Raw genomic sequence first — 25,742 nt, 5'->3', positions numbered from 1 at the left:
GACCCTTGGGATTTAATCACTTCTCTCCTATGAGGACAAAATCCATCCATAGTTATCAGGGCATCTAGGGCACATTTGATAAGCTTGTCTTATAATAGTTAAAAACTCTTGTTTCTAGCACTTAGTTTACAGAAGTTAATATTACAAAACTAATAATACATACGTGTGTGTATATATACATGCTATGCAATTGCATAAGACTTTTTAAAGTTTTAACAACCCAATTTGTTTCATTCCCTTTTTTCTTCTCTTTTAAAACATTGTTTTTTCTTTTTTCCAACCAGTGTTCTGATATGTAACAGAAGGACAAAGATTCCTTCCTAGAGCCCTTATTCGGGGAGGTATGCAAGAGGCCAAAATCTGGTCCAACTTCAGTCAGTGGAAGTATTATCATTTACTTTAGTAGTACTGGGATTTGGACCTAGCTAACTATAATACATTGTCACTTGATTCTTTAGTTCTTCCTATTTTCTAGAGGGAAGCTACATCAGATCAAACTCCCTATTTACCTAAAATATCAATATTCAGTACTCATTTGCCCTTACATAGCACCTTACACTCAAGGACTTCACAGTGCTTTGCAAAAATCTTACTTCTCTTAAGTATTTCTAATGCACCTATTACTGTGTGATCTAGGAACCAAAATCAAATAATGCGAACATCAATAAATTAAGCTTCATAGCACCTCTGTTATTTACTCAGAATGCCAGCTGTTTGGGACAGGGTCTGTCTTTCATAGTTGTGTGCACAGTCCAATGGGGTTGTGCCATAATAAAAATAATAAATTATAATAATATTTAAGTATTATCTACATTTTATAGTTGGGGAAAGAGAAGCACAAAAATGTTAAGTCATTTATCCAAGTTAATTGAGTGGTAATCATCTGAGCAGAGAACAGAACCTGAAGGTTTTGGTCTGCTACTCACACCACTAAGCATATTGCCTCCTTCATTGAGAAATGCAATCTTAAGCCTTGATCCTGCAACTGGCACTGTCCAGGTGGACTCCGATACTCACAAAGAGCCCATTAACTTCAAAAGCAATATATTATTATTTTTATTTCTTAAATATTAAGAGCCCTGGGTGATAAGACTATTTATTTCATAAGTTTTTGAACACACAGATTCAGTTTGTCTGTTCCCATATGATTTGTTTAATTCAACTTATTTTCCTTAAATTGCTTGGAAATCATTTGAATGCAACATATTCAACATACTACACATTTAATAGTAAGAGCCTGGAGCCTCCACGCTGTGCTGGAATTGGTCGAACTCTCCACCTGTGTAGAGCCCCATTAATTAAAATGGGTTTCTACAAAGGCACAAGCATTCAGCCATGTGGAGCAGCTTGGCAAGATTAAGGTTCTACCACTACTAAACATGTAGTATCTATCACTGACAAAAAGCTCTTTGAACTGAAATCTAATCAATTTTGACACACATTTGCCTTTCTTCCAATATGAAGTCAAATGGTATGTCTACGCTGGCAGAGTTACATCGCCAGCAGTTACAGCACCACTCAGCGTTGAAGGGAAACCGCTGTTGTGTGTTCACACTGACAGCTGTCTGCGCAATAGCGTGTTCACACTTGTGGCTCTTGCAGTGGTATTCGGAGCAGTGCACTCTGGGCAGCTATCCCACAGACCATCTCTTCCTCTTTTGCCGCTAAGAGTTGTGGGAAGGTGGAGGGGGGTTGCAGGGCATCCCAGGTCCTGTCTTGTGATGTATTGCTTCGCATCTCAGCAATTCCTGTGCTACCGTCCTCATTTGGCGCCATCTTTCAACAGTGTGTGTACTGCGCACTCTGCCTCTTCAGTTTGCAGGAATGGATCCTGCACTGTTCACCAATATGCTGCTCGCTCTCACTAACATGTCACGAGTGACAGTGGAATTATTCCTTAAACTACAAAGGCAAGAGGAGTTCGACATTCATCTTGCCACGCATAGTAGCTACGACACGAGATTGCTTATGGCATTTATGAAGGTGCTGACTGCAATGGAACATCGCTTTTGGGCTTGGGAAACAAACACTGAGTGGTGGGATCACATCGTGATGCACGTCTGGGATGACGAGCAGTGGCTGCAGAACTTTCAGATGAGGAAAGCCACTTTCATGAGACTGTGTGATGAGCTCGCCCCAGCCTTGCAGTGCAAGGACTCGAGAATGAGAGTTGCCTTGTTGTTGGAGAAGCACATCGTGATTGAACTGTGGAAGCTGGCTACTCCGGACTGCTACCGATCGGTTGCTAACCAGTTAGGAGTGGGAAAGTCAATCGTTGGACACATGTTGACAGAAGTGTGCAAGGCCATTAATCGCATCCTGCTCTAAAAGACTGTGACTCTGGGCAACGTCCATGACATTGTGGAAGGCTTTGCACAAATGTGGTTCCCTAACTGTGGAGGGGTGTATATTCCAATTCTGGCACCAGACCACCTAGCCACCGAGTACATTAATCGGAAGGGGTATTTCTCTATGATACAGTAGGTGTTTGTAGATCACCATGGGTGTTTCATGGACATTAACGCAGACTGGTCCGGAAAGGTGCATGATGTAAGCATCTTTTGGAACACTGGCCTGTTCAGGAAGCGGCAAGCAGAAACTTTCTTCCCGGACCAGAAGATCACCATAGGGGAAGTTGAAATGCCCATTGTGATCCTGGGAAACCTTGCCTACCCCTTAATGTCATGGACTATAAAGTCATAGACAGAGCACCTTGGCAGCAGCAAGGAGTGGTTGAACAACAGGCTGAGCAAGTTCAGAACGAGTTGAATATGCTTTTGTCCATTGAAAGGCTCACTGGCGCTGCCTATATGGGAGGCTGGACCTGGCCGATGACAATATTCCTATGCTTATAGCCATGTTCCATATGCTCCATAATATTTGTGAAGGGAAGGTTGAAAGCTTCACTCGGGGCTGGACCACTGAGGCTCAACGCCTGGAGGCTGAATTTGAACAGCCAGAGACCAGGGCTATTAGAGGGGCACAGTGCGGGGCCATAAGGATCAGGGATGCCTTGAGGCAGCAATTTGAAGCTGAAATTTGTTGCTATGCTTGGGAGTGCACTGCTTGTAATGCTAGGAGGTGATTGTGATTGGTTCAGATGATGCACTGTGAAGGTTTAAGAAAATTGCCTGTTGCTTTGCAAGGCTCTGTTTTCTTTCAGTTAATGGAATAAAGATTGCTTTCAAACCAAAAAAAATCTTTTATTAAAAAACAATAAGTGGAGGGGAGAGACAAACAAAAAAAAAAACACATTGGAACTGTGGCAGATGGGGGAAGGAATGGTCCCAGAAGGAGGTGGGGTCCCAGGACGGTTAAAGATTTGTGTATGTCTAGGTATCCTATGCAACCTTGTCCTTTGGAGTATAGTGCGGCGGGTCAGGGCTAAACTGCAGAGGGACAGGTGTTGAGTGCAGTGGCTACTGGGAGTCCACAGGGCTGAACTGTGACGAGGCAGGAGTGGAATGCAGCGAGTACAGACTGGAGCCAGGAAATTGATAAGAGTGTTTTGGCAGTGTCTGCGGGGCACATGGGAAAAAGTTTGGCGACGGCAGCTGCAGGATGGCGGGCACGGAGCTGCTCGGTTTGCAGTGCTAGTAGTGCCTGGAGTGTGTCCTCTTGGTGCTCCATAACCTTTAAGAGCTGCTCTGTGGTTTCGTTCTGGTATGCCGCATTTTCCTTTCGATCCCCTCTTCTCGCTGTCCCGCCACTCCTTCAATTCTTGTTTTTTGGCCACGGAGTGCATCATGACATCATGCAAAAAGTCCTCTTTAGTTCCTCATGTCTGCTTTCTAATTCTGCGCAGCCATTCAGCTGGCAATAACAAAGAGAGAGGCTGAGCTCCCAAGGTCATATCTGAGAAGCCAAAATGCAACATTTTACAGAAGCAGTATTGTTTGCAACACAACACTGATTTCAGTGTTTTAAAACACAGCCACTGTTCACATACCTGTCACTAACTGGCTGACCCCAGGCAAACACACATGACCCACAAGACCCAGGGGCAGGGGAAATCAGTGTTCCAGGACCATACTGTACATTGGGCACATGGCTTCTGGGGAGAGCCAGTACTGTAGGGGGATCCTTATAATCATTACTGTCCCCACATTTTCCACAGGCTGTGTTCATTATGGAAGACATCTCGCTGCTGAGGGTGAGCAGGGAATCAAGGGAGGGTCTTCTCCAAGACTGTGGCTTCCACCCTGGCCCTTATGCGGCCCGCCTGTGTGCAGCAACAGTCCCCGTCCCTCCCACTAGTGACGGCAGAGTGGCACAGGAAAGACCTTTAATGGGGCAAGAAACAAAGCAGCTCTGCCAAAGAACCTGCGGCAGCAGATTGCCCAGTATCTCCATGAAAGTTTTGTGGAGATTGAGGCAGATTCCCATGAAATGCGGGAGTCAATCAGCACCCTGTTCTGCCTCTCAGACTAGGCATGTGGTGGTATGCACATCATACAGACACAAGCCTGCTTTCTGCAACCCTCCTGCCCCCAACAACTCCCTTCAGCAATTCTCAAAATCAAAGCCACTTACCAGGGGCCTCCTCTCCTATTTGCACTTTGCCAAGCTCCGAGAGCTGTGACTGGCTGGCCTCCTCCGGGGTAGAGAACAGCTCCTGGCTGGATGCATCTCTAACCCCTGAGTCCTCCTCTGTCTCTGGGTGCCCATTGCCCTCCACATCCTTGTCCAAGATTTCCTCCTCCTGGCTCAGTCCACTCTTGATTGGCACATGAGTCACCAAAGTATCCACAGTGGTCTTTGCAGTGGAGGTGGGTTCGCCACCTGAGTATTGTGTCCAGCTCTTTGTAGAACCAGCAGCTTGTGGGCACAGCACCGGAATGGTGGTTTGCCTCATGCAGCTTGTGGTAAGTGTTCTGCAGCTCCTTCACTTTGACCCTGCACTGCAGGGTGTCCTGGTCATGGCCCCTTTCTGTCATGCATCGTTAAATCTGTCATAATTCCTATGGCTGGAGCACAGCTGGGACTGGACAGCATCCTTTCCCCAAATGCTGATAAGGTCCAGCTGCTTGGCATTGCTCCAAGTGGGGGATCGCCTGGTGTGTGGAGCAGGCATGGTCACCTGGAAAGATGTGCTGAGACCACTGCACGCGTCACTGAATAAACAGGAAGAGGACTTTCAAAATTCCCAAGGAATTTAAGGGGTGGGGCTCACAGTTGGTCACCTGAGGGCAGGGCAGGGCAGTAGAGTTCAAACCGATGACTAGAGAGGTGAGAACAGGCATTTTGAGACACTTCCCGGAGGCCAATCACAGGGCTGTAATCAACCAGAGTGTCTACACTGGTACCACAGCACTGTAGCCCCTGCTCAGAAAGTTAATGCAATGAGTTATGTGTGTAATATTAAATCAAGTTTGCTAAATCCAATACCATTCTAGCTCTAATCCTGCAAATATTTCCAATACATGCTTAACTTTATCCACATCAGCAGTCCCATTGAGTTCACATGCATACAATTAAGTACACAAGGAAGATTTTGCAGGATCAAGACATTGCTCAGAAAGACAGGCTCAGAAAGGTGTACGTCTCTTGTCAGGGTGGTTTTTTTACAGCGCTGCAACTGCACAGTTTGTGGCTTGATAGTGTGTACACCTCAGGGGTTACACCGCAGAAAGCTGCTTTAGTGCACAGAAACTTGCCAATAAAGACATGTCCTAATACTTATAACTAATAATACATTGAAACGGATGAGTGTGAACACGCCCTTCATTAACTACAGCTGAAAGAGACAGTTAAAGAGGCCCAACCTACTATAAGGCATAATGAAATCTGCCCAAACTCTAGCACCATGTGGGTAGAGGGTTCCACTGGCTATTGTTCTGAGTAGGTGTGTGTGGATTGTGTATGTGAAAAAGACAAGCTGGAGTGCAGACAAGAAACTGAGGGCATAGCTACAGTTGCAGATGTAGAGCACTGGGAGTTCCCAGCCTTCGGAGACCGCAGCAGGGAAAACGCTGCGTAGTGTTTACACTCTCCGCTGGAAGTGCACTGGCGTGACCACAGTAGAAGCTCTTGCAATGCCACAAAGAGCAGTTCATTGTGGTAGCTATCTCAGTGTTCAAGTGGCTGCAACATGCTTTTCAAATGTGGGGGGTGGGGTGGAGTGTGACAGGGAGTGTGTTTTGTATATGTGGGGAGAGAGAGAGTGTGTTTTTTGGGTGCTGAGAGTGTCACAGCAGGCTGTCTTGTAAGTTCAGACCTCCCTTCCTCCCGCCTCTCTCTCACACACTCACAGCAAGCAACATTCCACACCAATGGCTTGCTTTGTCCCAGAACAGATAAGCATGCCGGTTGTCAGAAACGGAGCTTTGAAAGAGGATATCCGCATTCTTACAGCCGATTCCAAAACAATGACAAGATTGGCCACTTGGCTTAAGGGGATGATGGGACATTTCCAGAGGCTGGTCAAAGCATAATAATGCAACACCTCATTCACACTAACGTTGGGGCGTTTCAGCCAAGGCGCAACAAGCGTTATGCTTCTCGTGGAGGTAGATTACCAGCAGGGCCAGCTCCAGACACCAGCATAGCAAGCTGGTGCTTGGGACAGCCCATGGAAGAGGGCAGCCCGTCTGGGTCTTCAGTGGCAATTCGGCAGCAGGTCCCTCAGTCCCTCTCGGAGGGAAGGATTGGCCGCTGAATTGCCGCTAAAGAATGAAGCGGCGCGGGAGAGCAGCCACCGAAGTACTGCCGATCACAGCTTTTTTTTTTCTTTTCTCTTCGCTGCTTGGGGTGGCAAAAAAGGTGGAGCCAGCCCTGGTTATCAGGAACACTCCAGAGTTCAGGCACTCTAAGTGCCTTGCCAGTGTGGACAGGTTGGGAGTTAGGGTGCCTGGGGCTGCGTTAATGTGCTCTAACTTGCAACTGTAGCCATGCTTAGAGAGAGACAGAGACCAAAAAGGGAAAACCAAGCAGCATCTGGAAGCAGTGTATTTCTGGGAGAAACAGAGAGAGAGGTTCTAGGTTGGGGAAGTTGGCGGAAAGAAGCTTGGGTCTATAAACCAATTAACCTTTTGTTTTTAGTTCCTCCTGCATTTACAGAAGTAGGACTTTGTATATTCCTGGTAAATAAACAAGATTGTATCAGAGAAAATACTAGACTCTATTGTCAATTTCTACTGCCAGTTAGAACAACCAACAACCCCTGAAACTCAGGTTTTTTCTACACTAGCACTGTTGTCGACAAAACTTTTGTCAGTCATGGGTGTGATTTCCTTCCTTCCCCCCACTCCACCGACTGACATAAGTTTCACCGACAAAAGCGCTGGTGTGTGTATTGGGGGTGGTTTAATTATGCCTACAGGAGAGCTCTCTCCTGCCAGCATAGGGCAGCTACACAGGAGACCTTACAGCAGCACAGCCACTGTAAGGTCTGTAGTGTAGACATAGCCTTAGACTAGTTGCTTGTTGTGTCAAAAAGAGGTAACAGATATCAGAAATATCACCTATCCAGTCAGGTTCTTTGTTCTGCCTCTTTACAGTTTCAAAAAGAAAGCAAAACACAATAACTGAATAATTTTTGTTAAACCAATTTTAAAAAGTCATGCTTATATTTTTCATTCTAATTCTTATTCTAAACTGTTCATGCCTTTTGTGCACTAATGTAAATTAGCATCAGCAGTGATGCTTTCTTCTCTGCTGATTGCCAAAGTGTTTAAGGAAAATAATCTGACAATAACAAATCATATGGGAATAGATGAATGAAGGCCTCAGTCCTACAGTGAGTTTGCAGGAGCAGCCCCCTGCACCTGCACAAGGTTCAGTGTAGGATCAGGGACTTAGACAGCATGGTAAAGGACTTACAGAACATAATTATCAGACAGCGATCTGTATAGCTAAGAAATGAATACATATAAAATTGCTTTCCTTATTTTATTAAATAGGCTAGTGTAGACTAAGCATTCTTAATGGGTTTATATTAACTAATTTAGCATTGTATTTGACTTCAAGTCCATTGTCTGTTTGCTACATTCATATCAGGAAAATGTGCTGAAATTAATGTCACATGGGCCTAGAATAAAATGCACAGTATTGATGTTACCTCCATTGTGTACTTAGCCTTGATGTTTAGCCTTGATCTAAAAGGCAAATGAAAGATTGGGTATTAAACTCTAACTTAAAAAAGATTAGTCAATATTTACTCAAAATAGCCAATGTTTTGTGTGATCTAACTTTTAAAACTGATATTTATTTTATGTTTAATCCATAGCACTGCAAGATTGCAAAATGGCATTACGGATGGAATCAATTTATTATTTATATAACACATATCGGAAGATTTTAATTGCTTTACAAACATTAATGAATCAAGCCTCACAACAGTCCCCGAGTAGGCAGATACTGTTGTCCCCATTGCACCAGTAAAAACTTCTAGTGTCGGCAGGCTAAGCCGCAATTCATACCAATGCAGTTTACCCGATTGAAATTAGAGTAAAGCTGTACCAGTGCAAATCCTGGCTTATAATGGTTTTGCCTATCTATATAAGGGGTTTAACACCAGTAAAATACACTGGTGACTGGTACCAGTGGCTGAAATCCCCAGGATAGACAAGGCTTTTGAATAGTAGTAGCACATCTTATTTGTTTCTAGCCAGCCTTCTGAAAAATCATATGCATATAATAAATTCTCCATCATTGCATTTTACCATGAACCACTGCATTTTAGCTGTGGGTTATTTTTTAACATTCCCTTTCCCTTCATCTCTACATCTAGAGATGTGTTTACATTGTTCTGATGCACTTAATTTCATGGATAGTGTCATGATGCATAATAGTGAGTATATACTGCCAACTTCTGCAGGCATTTTCTTGTAAAATGTTGTAAAAACAACTATTTTTATTAATAACTGTGAGTGAAGATAGTGTTTGAAAAAGGTGTCAGACTGACTGCAGTGGAAATTGCCACAAAACATGTACTAAATAAGTCAGTGGCAAAGCAAGCCTTCCCATACTGTCCAACCCTGAGCTAGAGGGACACCTGGAAGAGAGTAAGTCCTAGACTATGCTAGAAAATAAGGTCACTTTAACTACTGTGACAAAGTTCCTCCTCTACCTTGGTGGGTCCTGCACTTATTGGCAGATTTGCTCACCTCAGTGATCTCCCCCACAGTCTGGATCAGCTCCTCCTGTGTCCAATCAGGAGTTGGGAGGTTTGGGGGGAACCCGGGCCCACCCTCTACTCCGGGTTCCAGCCCAGGGCCCTATGGATTTGCAGCTGTCTATAGTGCCTCTTGTAACAGCTGTGTGACAGCTACACCTCCCTGGGCTACTTCCCCAAGGCCTCCTCCAAACACCTTCTTTATCCTCACCACAGGACCTTCCTCCTGGTGTCTGATAACGCTTGTACTCCTTAGTCCTCCAGCAGCACACCCTCTCACTCTCAGCTCCTTGTGTCTCTTGCTCCCAGCTCCTCACACGCACTTCTTCTCCTCTGGCTCCTCCCCATCTGACTGGAGAGAGCTCCTTTTAAAACCCAGGTGCCCTGATTAGCCTGCCTTGATTGGCTGCAGGTGTTCTAATCAGCCTGTCTGCCTTAATTGGTTCTAGCAAGTTCCTGACTACTCTAGTGCAGACCCTGCTCTGGTCACTCAGGGAACAGAAAACTACTCACCCAATGACCAGTATATTTGCCCTCTACCAGACTCCTGCACTCCACTGGCCTGGGTCTGTCACGCTACGTTGGTTAGGGCTGTGAAAAATCCACACTCTTGAGGCAGCATTGTTAAGCTGACCTAAGTCCCCACGTAGACACAGCACTAAGTCAATGGAATAATTTTTCCGTTGACGTAGCTACTGCCATTTGGGGAGATGGATTACCTACGCCAACAGGAGAATCCCTCCCGTAAGCTTAGGTAGCATCTACACTGAAGTAGTATGGTGGCGTAGCTGCAGCAATGGAGCTGTGCTCCTGCAGCATTTTAAGTTTAGACAAGCCCTAAGAAGGTAAGTTGGTCTATATTCCTACTTACACATTGACCTCTCTGCCAAGAGTGCCAGCTAGCATCAGCTGTGATAGTGGTTTTTGTGATTTCAATGAATAATGTATTGTAGATGTGGTATTCTCTAACTGGAATCTTAAGAGAACACTGACATTATATTAGACTGTATCTTTAAATTTGCCTCCTGAATACCGTTTTGCTGACTTCCCCATTTAGCTACGGATTCTGCATTTCAAAGATTAGTGTTAAGTTTTATCAGTGTTTCTAAAGATAGACCTTGTATCAATGTTATGATAGAGAGATGGTGGCCTTGGACAACCATAAAACAACTGATATACAAGATTTCATTAAACTGTCTTCTCTAGTGTTCTTTAACTTACCCAAGCATGTATTTGACTCTCATACCAGTCACTTTGAGTCTAGCAGTGTGTTTTGTCCCAAAAGAGGTGTCAAATGTCTGACATTGTTTAACTAAAATTACTTTGTTTCTAAGCAGAATTATTTTGTTTGCTAATTATGCCGGTGTAACTCAGAACTATAAGAGTTTCATGTCTGTCAGTATTTTCTCTGCGTGTAAACAGTGCAGTTTTTTTCAGAGCAAAGTAAAGATCCACACTTGAGAAAAAAAGTAAACTCAATTATCTGGCAAACTCCTTTATCTGAGTAGAGGTCAAATGCCTTCATGTATGTCAAATCCATTGGAAAGACCCTCCTTTATCCAGAACTGTGTTTGTCTGAATAATTTTCATAGTCCCCATCTAACTCAGAGAATATTAAAGTCTCATATATGGTTTTTCATACATAGATCATAGACAAAGTTTGATTATATTCATATCTTATTTAAATGATGAACATGGAATGAGCTGTCATGGCATATTAAGATCATCCTGGTATGTGCTGCATAATATGCATCTTTCAAATGTGATCATGTTCAGAAAATTGACTCAAGGTGCCAGTGTGCCATTTGATTGCCATTGAAGTAATTAGTAAAATTCCTACTGACTTCAATATTTGTTCCATTCTGAGTGCTACCTATGTATCTTCTGAGCCATATCTTGTTACTTTACTGGTAAAACCAATATGATATTACTTCAGTACTGCGGAGCCAACATGCATGAGGAAAAAGTTGCATTGTGTTTTGCCTCATGCATTGTCAGATAAGTTGTGATTACAGAAAGTTTAAAGCAGGGATGGGCATGAACCAAAATCCTGGATCAAAAATCCTCCAAACTTTGGGGAAGTTGAAATCTGAGTCCAAACTTTGCAGCTTGGGCCTTTCTTTAACTATTAAGGTTTATACACTGAGCAAAACTTACCTCTATCAGTGAGCACTTATACACAGAGTTGTTGCCCAATTAAGTGAAGTAGACTTGTTGAAGTGTATCTCAAGAGGGACAGGTTAACAGGAACAATTTGTGTGCCCAGCAAACCCAGGTATCCCTCAGCTTAATAGGATAGTAGTCAGATAATGCTGTCTCATGAAAACTAATTGGAGACTCCTAACTTGTGTAACCTTTGCTAAGGAGAAAGACACATTAATTACTGATATATTTAAAATCTCAACATTATTGAGATTAGTGATTATATTCCAACAATATAATGAATGTACCTGTCTGTACCTATACTGTTCATTAATGTTGCTAAGAGACCACTGTAAATCACATTATTATATAAATGCCTTATGACTTTTAGAGAATCAGAATTTAATGGTGTGTTTTGTTTGTTTGTTTTTCTCATTAGGCTCATGCAAAAGTTTGGCATAACTACAACACACGTTTTCGGCCACATCAGAAGGGTTTTTTGTCAATAACCTTGGGATCCCACTGGATTGAACCTAACAAATCAGATGATACTTTGGACATTAATAAGTGTCAGCAGTCCATAGAGAGAGTGCTAGGATGGTTTGCCAAGCCCATTCATGGGGATGGGGATTACCCAGAAGAACTGAAAAATAAATTATATTCTTTTCTGCCCAACTTTACTGAGGCTGAGAAAAACTATATAAAAGGAACAGCTGACTTCTTTGCATTTTCCTTTGGTCCTAATAATTTTAAACCCCCAAACACACTAGCTAAAATGGGACAAAATTTGTCACTCAATTTGAGGGAAGTACTGAATTGGATTAAACTGGAATACACCAATCCCAGAATCCTGATTGCAGAGAATGGTTGGTTCACTGACAGTCATGTGAAAACAGAAGACACCACAGCCATCTACATGATGAAGAACTTCATTAATAAGGTTTTACAAGGTTTGTATACAAATTCAGTACTTTTAAAACATTCAGTGTTTCTTTAAAGGAGATACTGTTGACTATGTTAATTTAGTAATTATTTGTATTGCAGTAGCACCAAGTCATGGGCCTGGGGCTGATTGTGCTCAGTGTTGTACAACCACAGAACAGAAGATGATCCCTGCCATAAAGAGCTTAGGCCCAACATTTAGGCTTGGTTTAAAGAACACTTTACAAAACAATATGAGTAGGAAGTCTTGTTTGTTACATTTCTTTCAACTCAAGCAGTGTCTATTTTTATTTTACATGTTACCCTGTACCATTGGAAATGTTACTACATGAGAAGCAAACAGTAAAACGCCTACTAGCAAAAGTTAAATTGACAAGTCTAGGTTCATTATCTAACCTTTAAAAATGCAAAAAGTAAATAAATGGCAGAAATGGTAATGATTCTTTAGCTCTAACATGTGCATTTAAAATAATAATTTCTGTGTTACAAATTTCATCTTGATAGTGTCCCTTTATAAGGCCTAAGTAGTGGAAAACTTTCTGAAGGTTAAGAGTTTGCATTCTGTATTACATGTAAATATTGATAATAATACTTAATCCTGCTACAAATTCAACATTTGTTTCCCCTGTCCCACACGCAGTTTTCTATTTTTCCTCATTCTGTTAGTGACACCTATTGGTTTTGATAAGCAACAGTAGCACAGATATTTGCAGACAGAGTCCTCTGTGTTGGCTGTTGTTAAATGTAGCATGTGACATGCCACATTAAAAACATGGAATGACTCAGACCCAAGAATTTACCTTCCCCTAGAAGGAGTGCTAGCAGTCACTTATGGCAGCTAATTGCTGAGTCTTTAAAGTTCAAGACATACTGTGTAATTCCATGGGGGAAAGAAAGAAAGAAAGAAAGAATGGTTTTAAAGATACATTTTGATACTGGGGTAAACTTTCAGCTATATTAAACTTAAAGATGGCCCCAAATCATAAAGTTCAAATATGCATCCAGATCCCAACTTTCATAACATTTGAGAATGTTAAACTCCAGCATTATAGTTCAAGCTATTATAGGTACCATGTAGATACTGTAGCAAAGTTCAGGTGCAGATCTGGACTTTGAGATTTTGTCTCTGTGTTAAAAAAAAATCCACTATTTGCTTGTCGTAAATTACTAATCACAAAAGAAACTTGTTTGAACAAAACATATTTCACTCTCAGCCACATTCCTGTCCTACAGGATCTCATAGTGAATTTTGTATGGCTGAATTTGACATCACGATTACTTCTATCGACAGATTTCATAATACATACTCTTGTATTTGTGACATCCTTCTAGAAACAAACTGATGTAGACACTGATTTATGAGGGAGACTATTTTATTTGGATATGGTACCAAACAACACTGCAGACCTCTATCCAATGAAAGACACTGTTAGCAGCCAAGTTCTCAGTCTGCAAACAAGTTTTATTTTGTAATTTAATTTAAATCCATTTGTTTATTAGGTTTAGGGAAAAACTATTTCAGGTTTCAGACACCTTTCCACTCTGTAACTGATAAGTGCACAATAAATTTTTAAGTTGTTAGTCCAGTAACTTGATGTCTTTAGACATTTAAAAATAAAATTAAGTCCAGATGCAAATCTTTTGAGTTTTCAAAAAAACTCATAATCACAAAAAAAGTGATTATGCTGAAATTTTTAAGGATGTCTACACACGGTCAAACAAGTCAGCAGAACTAGATTGTGTTCATTTACAAAGGTTTCGCTGTGAAGAGCTGGCAATGGGAATAGTTTGTAGAGCTGCTTTTCAGAAGTACTTGGTAATGTTCAGACAATAGCGAGTTCTGAGGAATTGTGAGGGGAGAGGGTAGAATTGTTTGATTATACAAGGTGCCTCACCTTGACTTGAGAATATAAAATGGCCTCCTTAACAGCCTCATTGTGATGTACACTCATCTTTTGCCTAACTGTGAATAACACCTGGAACACATACATATTTTACTGATATATTATGGTTTCAAGAGATAATATGAAAGACTTATCCAGTCTGATCTACCATAGAATAATTTTTACCCAAAATTAGCACCCCATATAAGCCAATAGTATGTACTAGGATAGCTGCTTATGGCAGCATAATACAAGAAGCTGGATAATACTTTATACCTGCTGGTTCAAGGAAACTGGACCCTCTGAAGTAAGTGAAATTAGAATTTGACCTTATTTTTTCAGTAATGTAGTGCCCCTTCATTTTTCAACCTAAGATAACTAAAATGATTTGAATCACTGAAATATAAGCTGTATATAAGACGTCATTGCAAGAGAACTGGCTAATGTGTAGTGTACCAGGACACAGTGAGGAATGCAACATTTGGTAGTATGTGGCAAGCCTGTCAATGAAGCGAGAGGCATATCACATGCTGTCCCTTTGGCTGAAGCCTAACACCACAACTGCATGATAAAAATGTCTGAGTCTTGTTTCCACTGCATCTTCTACCACTGTCAGAGTTGTACCATTAAAGTTTACAGCTTTGATTTTTCCCAGTATAGATACATGCATAGACAGTGCTGTGCTATATGCATAGCATGTCTAGAAAATTGATGCTTTATATGTTTTCTGCTTATACCTATTTGTAAATTACCTTTAACAAACCCTATGTTTCCAAAATAAGTTGATTATCAGGTACTTACTAGAGATAAAGAAACAATAAAGAGAAATAAGAGGCAAATGAAGTTAAATAATTAAATTAAGTCCCAGGTGGTGGGATGAGGGTGTGAGAAGAGGAATGAGATGTTCCTTAATGGCCCTTTGGTTGAGTGATGTGAAAACTAATTAAGTGTGATGTATCCATTCATGTTGATTCTTTCCATGCTTCACTTGCCTCCACTTGTCTCCTCTTCTTGCTTTCACTTCCAGACTCAAATTCTTCCCTCGAAGGGCTTCATCTGCCATTAGGCCTTATCAATCCTTATTTCCCCTCCAGGTGCAGAATATAAAACTAATTGACCCCTTCTGGCCCACATTAAGCTACTCAGAGTTTTGTGGAATGGACACACCATCTCAGAGTTCCACAGGGTTCTGTTCTTGGTCCCCTTTTCTTTCCTCTCTACATCTTATTTCTGTGTAATTTCATCCAAACACAAATTCAACTACCATCTTTATGCTGACAACTCATAGATCTATCTCTACTTCAATCCTGACTCTTTCTGTCAAAACTAAAATCTCAGCCTGTCTCTGACATCTCCTCATGGATGTCTAGCTGTCAGCTAAAGCTCAATATGCCTAAAGCAGACATTTTAATCTGCCCTCTTCCCCACTTCCCAATCCTTCCTTCTGTTCTCTTTTTTCTCAATCACTGTAGGCAACACCATCCTGTCTGTCACTGAGGCCTGTAACTTGGTCATCCCCCTAAACTTGGATTTTTCTAGGTCCTCACATCCAGGTTGTATCTACATTCTGCTGATTCTTCCTTCATAACAGGCTCTCATCATCTTGATTATTGCAACAGCCTTCTTTCTGGCCTTGCCAAATGCTGTCTTCCCCAACTCATCTTCATTCAGAATGCAGCTGCAAAAATAATTTTCCTAGTCCATCACTTTGCCTCTCCCACCCCTCTGTTTAGATGCTTTCACCGGCTCCCCCTTCTTTCTGGCATTCAAGCATAAGCTATTTGTCTTTACTTTCAACGCTCTTCACATCTCCCCTTATCTATTATCTATCATCTCTCATTCACTATCGAGATGTTGACTCCCATCTCGGCTTGGCCAATGATGCCAGCTTCCCTCACTCACTTGTTACATTTTCAAACAACCACCTTTGTGCTTTCTCCCATGATGTCTCTCGCGTTTGGGAGAAGCTCCCTGTAAATCTCTACAAAGCTATCTCATTATTTTCTTTCACCATGATGTCTATGCTGAAGCTGCCTATTATGTTGACCAGTTTTGTCTCATTATTTCCTTGTACTCCACTGTCTGTGATCAACTGTGTCTTGTTTTATGCCTAATCCAATCTGTATTTTTGTTCTGTGTTTGTACAGTGCATAGCACAGTGCAGTACTGGTCCATGATTGGGGCTCCTAGGAGCCAGAGTAATACAAATCAATAACAACATGCAGGAAAAAAGTCTTAATCTTAAATTTGTGAAACAATGTCACAAAAGGACACCAATATCAAAGTAAAGTTGAGACTGTGTGTAACTCAATGCTGTTCTAAGAAAATGAGCAAAATGTAGTGTTGGATAAGGATAGAATACCTGCCTTTATTTTGAAATTCCTGACTTTCATGGCTTTGCTTCCCTTTTACAGACCTTGGATGAAATCCTGGCTCCCCTGGAGTCATTGTCAAAACTCCCATTGATTTCAATGGTCATCATTTCACCCCTTATTTTGCAGCCAATCCTTACATTAATACATGATGTTCTTGTGTGTTATTTACTAATGAGAACATGTGGACTGGGAGGCTAAAATGACTAGTAATGGAGTACAGAGCTTTTCTTTCAGGTTGCCAGTTGTAATCTAGCCCAGGTTGGTAGTGACAGAAGTTGTTACCATCTGATGGCTGTATGGTGTCCTATGAAAAATTAGTCTGGAGGTATCCATGCCATTCCCAGTAAGTCAGTGACCAAATCAGAGAAATCACCCCACATTTACTCCTGGGGGAATTCTGTGCCTCTGTGTGTGTGCAGAATTCATGTCCCCTGCAGATTTCTTTGTTTCCTCATGGGGCTCTGGAGTGTTTCTGGGGCAGGTCCAGCCCTTGCTTTGTGTCAGAATTGGGTGCAGCCTTACTGCCAAGTCCTTGTCCCGGAGGCGAGAGGAGGGCCTGCAGGATGATCTTTCACCTCCAGTCAGCAAGTGGCCTATGCTCCCCACTGCCATGCTGGTGCCTCCACATTTATTTACTGACAAATAAAATGTGCATAAATTTGAAAAATCTTAAAATATTGTGTGCCGAATTTTTATGGTTTTAGGTGCAGAATTCCCTCAGGAGTACACATTTGGCACTAACTGGCAAGCTTTTTGTCAGATGTAGCAGGAAGGCCCAGGACTCAATGAGACTGTACACTGAAATGCTCTCTCACTAATATCTGTAGTGCCTCCACTCAGAGGCACAATAAAATGGTGTGAAGAAACCTGTACTGCTACTGCATGTCCTGTTATTCTGTGAATTATCTATCTAGCTTCCTTCACAATCATTAAATTCACACACATTTAGGCTAGGTCTACACTAGCACTTTTGACAGTAAAACTTTTGTCATTCAGGGGTGTGGACTCTCCTGACTGACAAGTAACACCAACAGAAGCACTGGTGTGGACAGCGCTACGATGGCTGGCGACGCTCTCCCGCCAACATAGGTACCACCGCTCATTGGGGGTGGTTTAATTATGTCGACACGAGAGCTCTCTCCTGTCAGCATAAAGTGGTTACATGGGAGACCTTACAGTTGTGCAGCTGTAGCGGTATAGCTGTGCTGCTGTAAGGTCGCTAGTGTAGACATAGCCTTAATGTTGCAGACTATCACGTGAACAGGGATTTAAGAGTAAATAGCAAAGACGTTTTAAATACAGCTATGGAAGTAAAAAATGTGATAGAAACACCAGTGACACTAATTAAATGAGACACTATGCTTACGAATTAACTATTGCAGGCCTGACTTCTAGTTGTGCCGCCTAATTTTTCAGGTGCAGAACTGAACTTGCAAGGCCTGAAGTGCATCTTAAAATCAGATTATTTAGTTTAAATCATTTCATGTTTGTAAAGTGCACAAATGCTGCACCCTAAAATATGAAAAGTAAGTTATTTAGGGCTGGTCTATACTACATTGCTCAGGGCTATAAAAAATATCATGCCCTATGTAATGTAATTAAGCTGGCCTAAGCCCTGTTGTAGACACTGCTAGGTTAACTGAATTCTTCCATTGACCTAAATATCACCTCTCAGAGAGGTGGATTTTACTACAGTGATAGAAGAAACCCCTCTGTTGCTGTAGTACGTGTCTGTACTATAGCAGCACAGCTGCAGCACTGCAGCTGTGCCACTGTAGCTTTTCTAGTGCAGACACACCCTCAGTTTGTTAAAAATATTTTTCTAATTGCTTTGATAGTGGAAAAAAGCTAAGATATTTAACAGCATGTATGTATATGTTGCCATGGTTTTGCTACTTGTTAGAATGGACACATACCCTCATGAGTCGTTACGTAGGCGCCGAATTGGTGGGTGCTCTGGGGCTGGATCACCTACGGAAAAAAATAGTGGGTGAACTTCATATCAGCTTCTCCCCCCACAACTCTCCCACCTGCTGGCAGGCCCCACCAATCAGCTCTTTCCCCTATCCCCAGCGCCTCCTGCCTTCTGGTGATCAGCTGTTCAGTGGCATGCAGGAGACACTGGTGAGGGAAGAGGAAGAGCAGGGGTAGGAAGAGGTAGAGGGAGAGGCTGAATGGGGTGGGGAGAAGTTGGGTGGAAGTGGAGCAGGGCAGGAAGAGGTGGGGCTGGGGTGGAAGTTTGGGTGATGGGGTGGAGTGGGGGTCAAGCATCCCCAGGGAACTCAGGAAGTTAGTGGCTCTGAGTGATGAGAAATGGGCAGTTTCATAATAGACGACACTCTCTTTACTTTGTTATAATGCATGGTCATACTGTAAATCATACTGCATTTATTAATAATATTTTGATATACAACACATTTTTATTGATTTCTCCTATGCAGCTATTAAATACGACAGAATAGATGTGTTTGGTTACACAGCCTGGTCTCTTCTTGATGGCTTTGAATGGCAACATGGCTACAGCACTAGACGTGGATTATTTTATGTAGATTTCAACAGTAAACAGAAAGAAAGGATTCCAAAATCATCTGCACTGTATTACAAAGAAATAATTCAAGAAAATGGCTTCTTTCTGAAAGAGTCTACTGCATCTTTGCAAGGTCAATTTCCCTGTGACTTTTCCTGGGGTATCACAGAGTCCGTTCTTAAGGTAAGCTTAATGTACTGTAAACAACAGTTACTTTTGCTACATACAACAATTAATAACAATAGTACTTTGTACTTATGTATGTGTGATGTGGTGCTGGACTTACCAGTGGCATTGCCTAGTGGCTAGGTCACTCCACTTCCACATTTCCAGTGCCCTTCACCATGAACCAGTGTTCCCTCTAATTTTTTATGTCTACACATAGGTAGGGGTAGGGCTGAGGGGTTTAGCATGTAAGAGGGGGCTCAGGGCTGGAGCAAAGAGTTGGGGTGTGGGGGAATGAGGGCTCTGGCTGGAGGTGTGGGGTCTGGAGTGGGGCCGGGGATGAGAGGTTTGGTGTGCATGAGGCAGCTCAGGGCTGGGGCAGAGGATTAGGGGGAGTGGCCCAGGGGGGTGGGGATATGAGGAGTTTGGGGTGCAGGCTGCCCCAGGGCTGCTGTGAGGCGAGAGGACTCCCCCAGCCCTCTTTCACTGCAGCAACCAGGGCTGGGGAGAGGTGGCTCTCCCTGGCCGTGGAAGCTTTGGTGGATCTGGGCTGGGCCAAAGGAGGGGATTCTCTCCCCTGGCCGCAGCAAGTCCAGGGCAGATCCGCGCTGGGGCAGGTGAGGAGACGCGCCTCTCCCCACCGCTGCAGGTCTGTGCTGGGGCCAGTGAGAAGAGGCATCTCTCCCTGTCACAGCCCTGAGCCCCTGCGCGGAGCTTAATAGGCAGCTGCGCAGCCGTGCAGCTTAGAGGGAACTTAGCCGGCAACTACTCCAATACTGTGTGAACCCACATTTTGATGGGTGGTGACAGCGCTCTGGCCAAGTCACTGATTTAGTTTGTCCCCTTCTGTCCAGACAAAAATCTAGAGTTCCATTTCCTCAGAACAGGAAGGGTTTTCAGCCCATCTCTGGACCCCTGCAAGTGACTCGTCCTCACCCTGAGGCTTTCGCTGTTTCTATCCCTCCTACTTTGGAGAGGAGGGCTGGAAGGGAGGCTTATACCGCCTCCACAATAAGAGTGGTTGGTAGGGGATCCTGAGCCATTCCATTCCATTGGGCTTCGGTCCACAGTCCTATGAGAGGCAACAATATCCAGCACCCTGGAGCAGGGCCGTCCCTAGACATTGTGGTGCCCTACGCAGCCCCAGTCTTCCGTGGGGCAGAAGCAGGCTTGGGGGAAGGGGGAGAACCATCGCTCAGCACTCACTGGCGGTGTGGAGCAGGCTGGAGCTGGGTTGCTCCACTTCCTACCGTCCAGTGATTGCAGGGGAGGCCTGACCCCATACTCACGGGGCGACGGGAAGTGGAGTGACCCAGCGCCAGCCTGCTCTGCTCTGCTGTCCTGGCTCTCAGGCTTGGGACTTGGGATGTAGGAGGGAACCACCCCCAGCACTCATTGGCAGCATGGAGCAGGCTGGGGCCAGGTCGTTCCACTTCTTGTCGCCCGGTGAGTAGAGGGTGCGCTCGACCCCTGCTACAGTCCCGCAGGACATAGCTCAGGGAAAGGGGTGGAGTGGAGCTGGGGCTGAGCAGGGGTGGGAAGAGGTGGGGCAGAGCGGAGGCTTTGGGGAAGAGGTGGGGCAGGGGCAGGGCAGGGGCAGCTTTCAGCTGGCCAGGGGATTGGGCTGGCCACTGGAGCAGCATGCAGCTGTGTAGGGCACCGGGCAATTTGGTGCCCCAAATTTCCTGGTGCCCTACGCAGCTGCATAGTTTGCGTAGGGGAAGGACTGCCCTGCCCTGGAGTGCCTTGAGGCCACTTCCCTGGATCACTTCCTACTATTTGCCTCCCCGCAAAGTCTCATATAAGATAGCATAAATAAATAAATCAACCTTCAGCCCAGTGGGGTTCAGGTGCTAGCCCTTCCTTGCAGCAAGGAATTCTGCATCATTCTTGTTCAGGAGTTTTTAGGTTCAGTCTGTTCTCCTATTTTGTCTGCCACCATTTATCTTTCTTTTCGTGTCATTTTATGGTGTAATAGCCTCAGAATGTGAGGCTATGACAATCACCTACCAGTATTTTCACATAATCAAATGTACATCCTCTCTCCCTGCCTAGTATCCTTAAAAAAGCACAGTAATGCTTATTTAATGCTACCCCACTTCCCCAGTATTCTCACCAATTCTTTTAGACTGTTCTTTCATCGTGAGGCATCTCAGTTCTTCATAGAGAAATCAATCTTTCTGTATAACTTGCCCTACATTGCCATAGCAATTTTTTTTTAAATCTTTGCATGCTTCGCAGAATCCATGTTTGTGCATGTTTAATAGATATAAATAGCCATTCAGGTCATAGTGACTGGTTAGAACTCTAAATATAGTTACTTTGTTTCTTCTATCATAGTTGTAAAGTATAACATGATCCTCAAGTTCAGGAGATATTTCAAACAACCTTTGTCCATTTTTCTCTTTCTATTTTTTGCCATATCTCCTTAATTTTTTTCTTAGCCAAACTTTAAATCTTGTGTCCTTAGAGGGTTCTTTATATCAACCTCCTCATTTTGTAAGGCATTTTTCAATGCTTTATCAGCCATTTAATTGGCAGGTATCCTTACATGTGCTGGGATCCACACTACTATTGCATATACCTAATAGTACCATCTCCATAGTTAAGAACAATACTTCATTGATTAAGTCATTTCTGCTTTCTGAGTCTCTTTCTGATCACCATTATACGCAACAAAGAGTCAGATAGGATAGCAGCTGTAGTAGGGCATACATCCCTTATCCAGGTCTGTGCCAACAGTATGCCCACTAACTAAGCTGTCATAATGGAAACACAACTAGATAGTCTCATAGATCTCTTAATTCCAAAATCAGGCCATTCCCACTCTACCTGTGTTGTCATCTTTAGATCCACCAGTATGGATCTGGCAATGCTGGACCCCATTTGCCTTAGACACCCCTCTTCCCCTCGTTGACTAGGAGTCACGTGATGTAAGCCCATGCCCCAACCCCGTCCCAGCCCCCCTCCAAACCTGGTGCCTCCTCCTGCACCCTAAAGCCCTCATTCCCAGCCCCACTCAAGAGCCCACACACCCCCTGCACCCCTACCCCAGCCCAAAGCCCCCTCCTGCACTCAGAGCCCCTCATCCACAGCCCCACCCCAGAGCCCTCACCCACTCCTGCACCCTAATCCCCTGCCTCAACCCACAGCCCCCTCCTGCACTCTGAATCCTTGGCCCAACCCCCGAGGCTGGATCCCCATCCTGCACCCCAGAGCCCTCACCCTCTCCCAGACCCCAACCCCTTGCCTCAACTCACAGTGCCGTCTCACATTCTGAATCCCTTGGCTCAACCCCTCAGCCTGGAGCCCCCTCCTGCACCCCAAACCCTTCATCCCCAGCCCCACCCCAGAGCCTGCAACCCAAGCCACTGCCCTAGCCCAGTGAAAGTGAGTGAGGATGTGGGAGAGCGAGCCACCAAGTGAGAAGGAATGTAGTCAGCGGTGGTGGGGCGGCTCCAGGAAGGGGCAGGACTAGGGTGTTCAGTTTTGTGCTATTAGAAAGTTGGCAACCCTGCCTAGTATGTGTCACAGTATATATATAGCACCTTTCATCCAGGCATCTCAAAGCACTTCAAAAATATAAATTAAGCTTCATAACAAACTTGTGAGGTAAGTATAACAATATCTGTTTTATAGATGTATAAACTAAGGACCACTTAAGTGACTTGCCCAAAAACCACAGAACAAGTCAGTGATATAGCTAGGAATACAACCCAGAAGTCTAAGGATTCTCAGGCTTCATGGCAAGGGTAGAAAATGAATAAACCATAAGTTTAAAATATTGCAACAACACAAATAAAAACATTAATCAGCGTCTTCTGCATATATGGCACTTTCAGTAGGAACTCTGTTCAGAAATACATTATATTGTGTACACCGTCCTGATAAGATGACTGTTTTCTTACAATATTTATTTCCACATTAAATGTGATAGATAGCTATATTTGACATGTGGCAGGTGTGCTGTAACATGGTTTTGTAATTATATAGTGAAAGATGACATGTTGGACAACATTAGCCCAGAAAAATACATACAGACAAAATAAATGTAATTTAACCCAGTCACTACCAGGCACAGGAAAATAAAGACTTATAAGTAAATTCATATTTCATGGATGGGTTTTACTTTTCAAAACTTTTAGTGGTTTTAGATTAAACCTTGTTAATTCACCACATGGTACTGCAAATCCTATACATTAAACACACTGGTCAGAGAATGACGGGTGTACAACTGATAGTATCAACTATTCATTAAACTACATGGTTATTTATAATTGGAATTAGAACAGCGGGGAAGTGAGAGCCAGGACTCTGATTCTAGTCCTAGATCTTCCACTGATAATGCTTAGCTTTTACGTAGCACTGATGCCCTGTGTGACCTTGGGCAAATTAAATATTGTCTTTATACCTCCATTTACCCATTTGTAAAAATGGATGTAACTACTGTACAGGAATGCTGTGAAGTTGAATTAACAAAAAAAAACAAACCATCCTGCACTGTAGTGATATGCTTGTAAACTTATAATGTATAAAAACCAGGACTAAATAGCAATGAGGATTCTCGCTTCACTGCTTTGCAAATAAAACTAATTCGGTCTTACATGTAGAGATGCAAGTAACAAACAGATACCTGTTTAATTAAAATAAATTTGCATATGTTTGTTCCCATCCATTTTTACAGGCAGAATCTGTAGCTTCCTCTCCACAATTCTGTGACCCTAACCTGTATCTCTGGAACATCACTGGAGATGGGCTTTTGCACCGAGTTAAAGGAGTGAAGCTGAAAACCCGACCAGCTCAGTGTACAGACTTTGTCAGTATTAAAAAACAACTTGATCTCTTGGAAAAAATGAAAGTAACACATTACAGATTTGCACTTGACTGGTCATTAATTTTACCTAATGGGGATTTGTCAGCCATCAACAGACAAGTTCTCAGATATTATAGATGTGTGATTAGTGAGCTACTGAAACTCGATATTAAATCTATGGTCACCTTATACTATCCAACTCATGCCTACTTAGGCTTGCCTGGTCCTTTGTTGCAGAGAGGAGGATGGCTAAATCAATCTACTGTCCAGGCTTTTCAGAACTACGCCGCTTTGTGTTTTCAGGAACTTGGTGACTTGGTTAAACTTTGGATCACCATAAATGAGCCAAACAGATTAAGCGATGTCTATAATAGCAGCAGCAATGATACGTATCAGGCAGCACACAATTTACTGATAGCACATGCCAGGGCCTGGCAAATATATGACAGGCAGTATAGATCATTTCAGCATGGACTAGTGTCTCTGTCTCTGCATTCAGATTGGGCTGAGCCTGCCAATCCGTATTTTGATTCTCACTTAAAAGCTGCTGAAAGATTCCTTCAATTTGAAGTAGCCTGGTTTGCAGATCCAATTTTTAAGACAGGGGATTATCCAGCAGCCATGAGGGAATACATTGTATCTAAAAACAAAAAAGGCCTCTCAAGTTCCTTCTTGCCATATTTCACAGATGAAGAAAAGAAACTTGTTAAAGGTGCAGCTGATTTTTATGCACTGAATCATTTTACCACAAGATTTGTGATTCATGAACTTCAAAATGGGAGCTGGTATGAATTTGATCGGGATGTTCAATTCCTGCAGGATATCACATGCCTGAGTTCCCCATCTCGTTTGGCAGTGGTGCCCTGGGGGATGCGCAAAGTTCTAAAATGGATTAAAAAAATTTATGGTGATATAGATGTTTACATCACAGCAAATGGGATTGACGACCAGTCTTTGGCTAATGATGAACTTCGAAACTATTACTTAGGAAAATACACCCAAGAGGTTTTAAAAGGTGAGATGATAAATGCAGATATTTTAGAATGGGAGTTCTTAGCCATTTTCATGATATGGACTGTATTTTTCACACAGACATTGTCTTTGTCCACTTGCCCCTTCAATTCACAATCCACCTCTTCATTCATGATCACAAAATGTCCCAGTGCCCACTTAAGCAATGGCTTACAATGAAAAGTAATATTAGTAAAATAGTTAATTTATTTTGGCTGTCTTGAGAAGCATTTTAAACTTTTTGAAAAAAGTTAATTGCTGTCTATTTTTGCTCTTCAATGTCAATAAAAGCCATAAGTTCCCAGTACCCCTGAAAATCAGGCCACTTATTTAGGTGGCTAAATATAGATTTAGGTTACTGTTAGGCATCCACGTTTAAAAACAATGAATTTAACATTTCCAGTGCTATATCAGTTTAAGGAATTTAGGAATAATGAGTATTTTTTTGGTTTGTTCATTAATGTCCTATACGAATTCCAGACACTGAGTTATAATCTCTAAATAAAGGGGGAAATGTTTCTTGTGCCAGTAGCCCACTGGAAAGATTTATTTTTACAAGCAAGGCTATATTGTAGACATTTATATATACTGCCTACAGAGCTCATACTGCACAGAAAGCTCCCCTGCTTTAAGGAAGAACCAAAAACTTGCCATCTCCAATCCCATGTATTAAATTTGCTATCTAACTATTTAATTCACGTAAAAGATTAAATCTCTTTAGAAGATTGTACTTAATGTTGCTCAAATATAACTGCATATTATAATCCAG

The 25,742-nt window shown here is 42.8% G+C and overlaps 1 protein-coding gene across 1 annotated transcript in view; it reads left to right on the top strand.

The window, feature by feature from the left end:
* The window catches only part of KLB (klotho beta), a 45,147-nt gene that overhangs the window by 7,022 nt on the left and 12,383 nt on the right, over window positions 1-25,742 (top strand). The window contains exons 2-4 of the mRNA XM_032790734.2: window positions 11,697-12,207; window positions 18,899-19,167; window positions 23,834-24,977. Coding sequence (XP_032646625.1) covers window positions 11,697-12,207; window positions 18,899-19,167; window positions 23,834-24,977 — 1,924 coding nt within the window. The remainder of the gene's footprint in view (window positions 1-11,696; window positions 12,208-18,898; window positions 19,168-23,833; window positions 24,978-25,742) is intronic.

This window comes from Chelonoidis abingdonii, chromosome 5 (assembly GCF_003597395.2).
Source record: "Chelonoidis abingdonii isolate Lonesome George chromosome 5, CheloAbing_2.0, whole genome shotgun sequence".
Lineage (NCBI taxonomy): Eukaryota > Metazoa > Chordata > Testudines > Testudinidae > Chelonoidis > Chelonoidis abingdonii.
The sequence above is the reverse complement of the archived record's forward strand: the minus strand, read 5'-3'. Positions and strand labels throughout refer to the sequence as shown.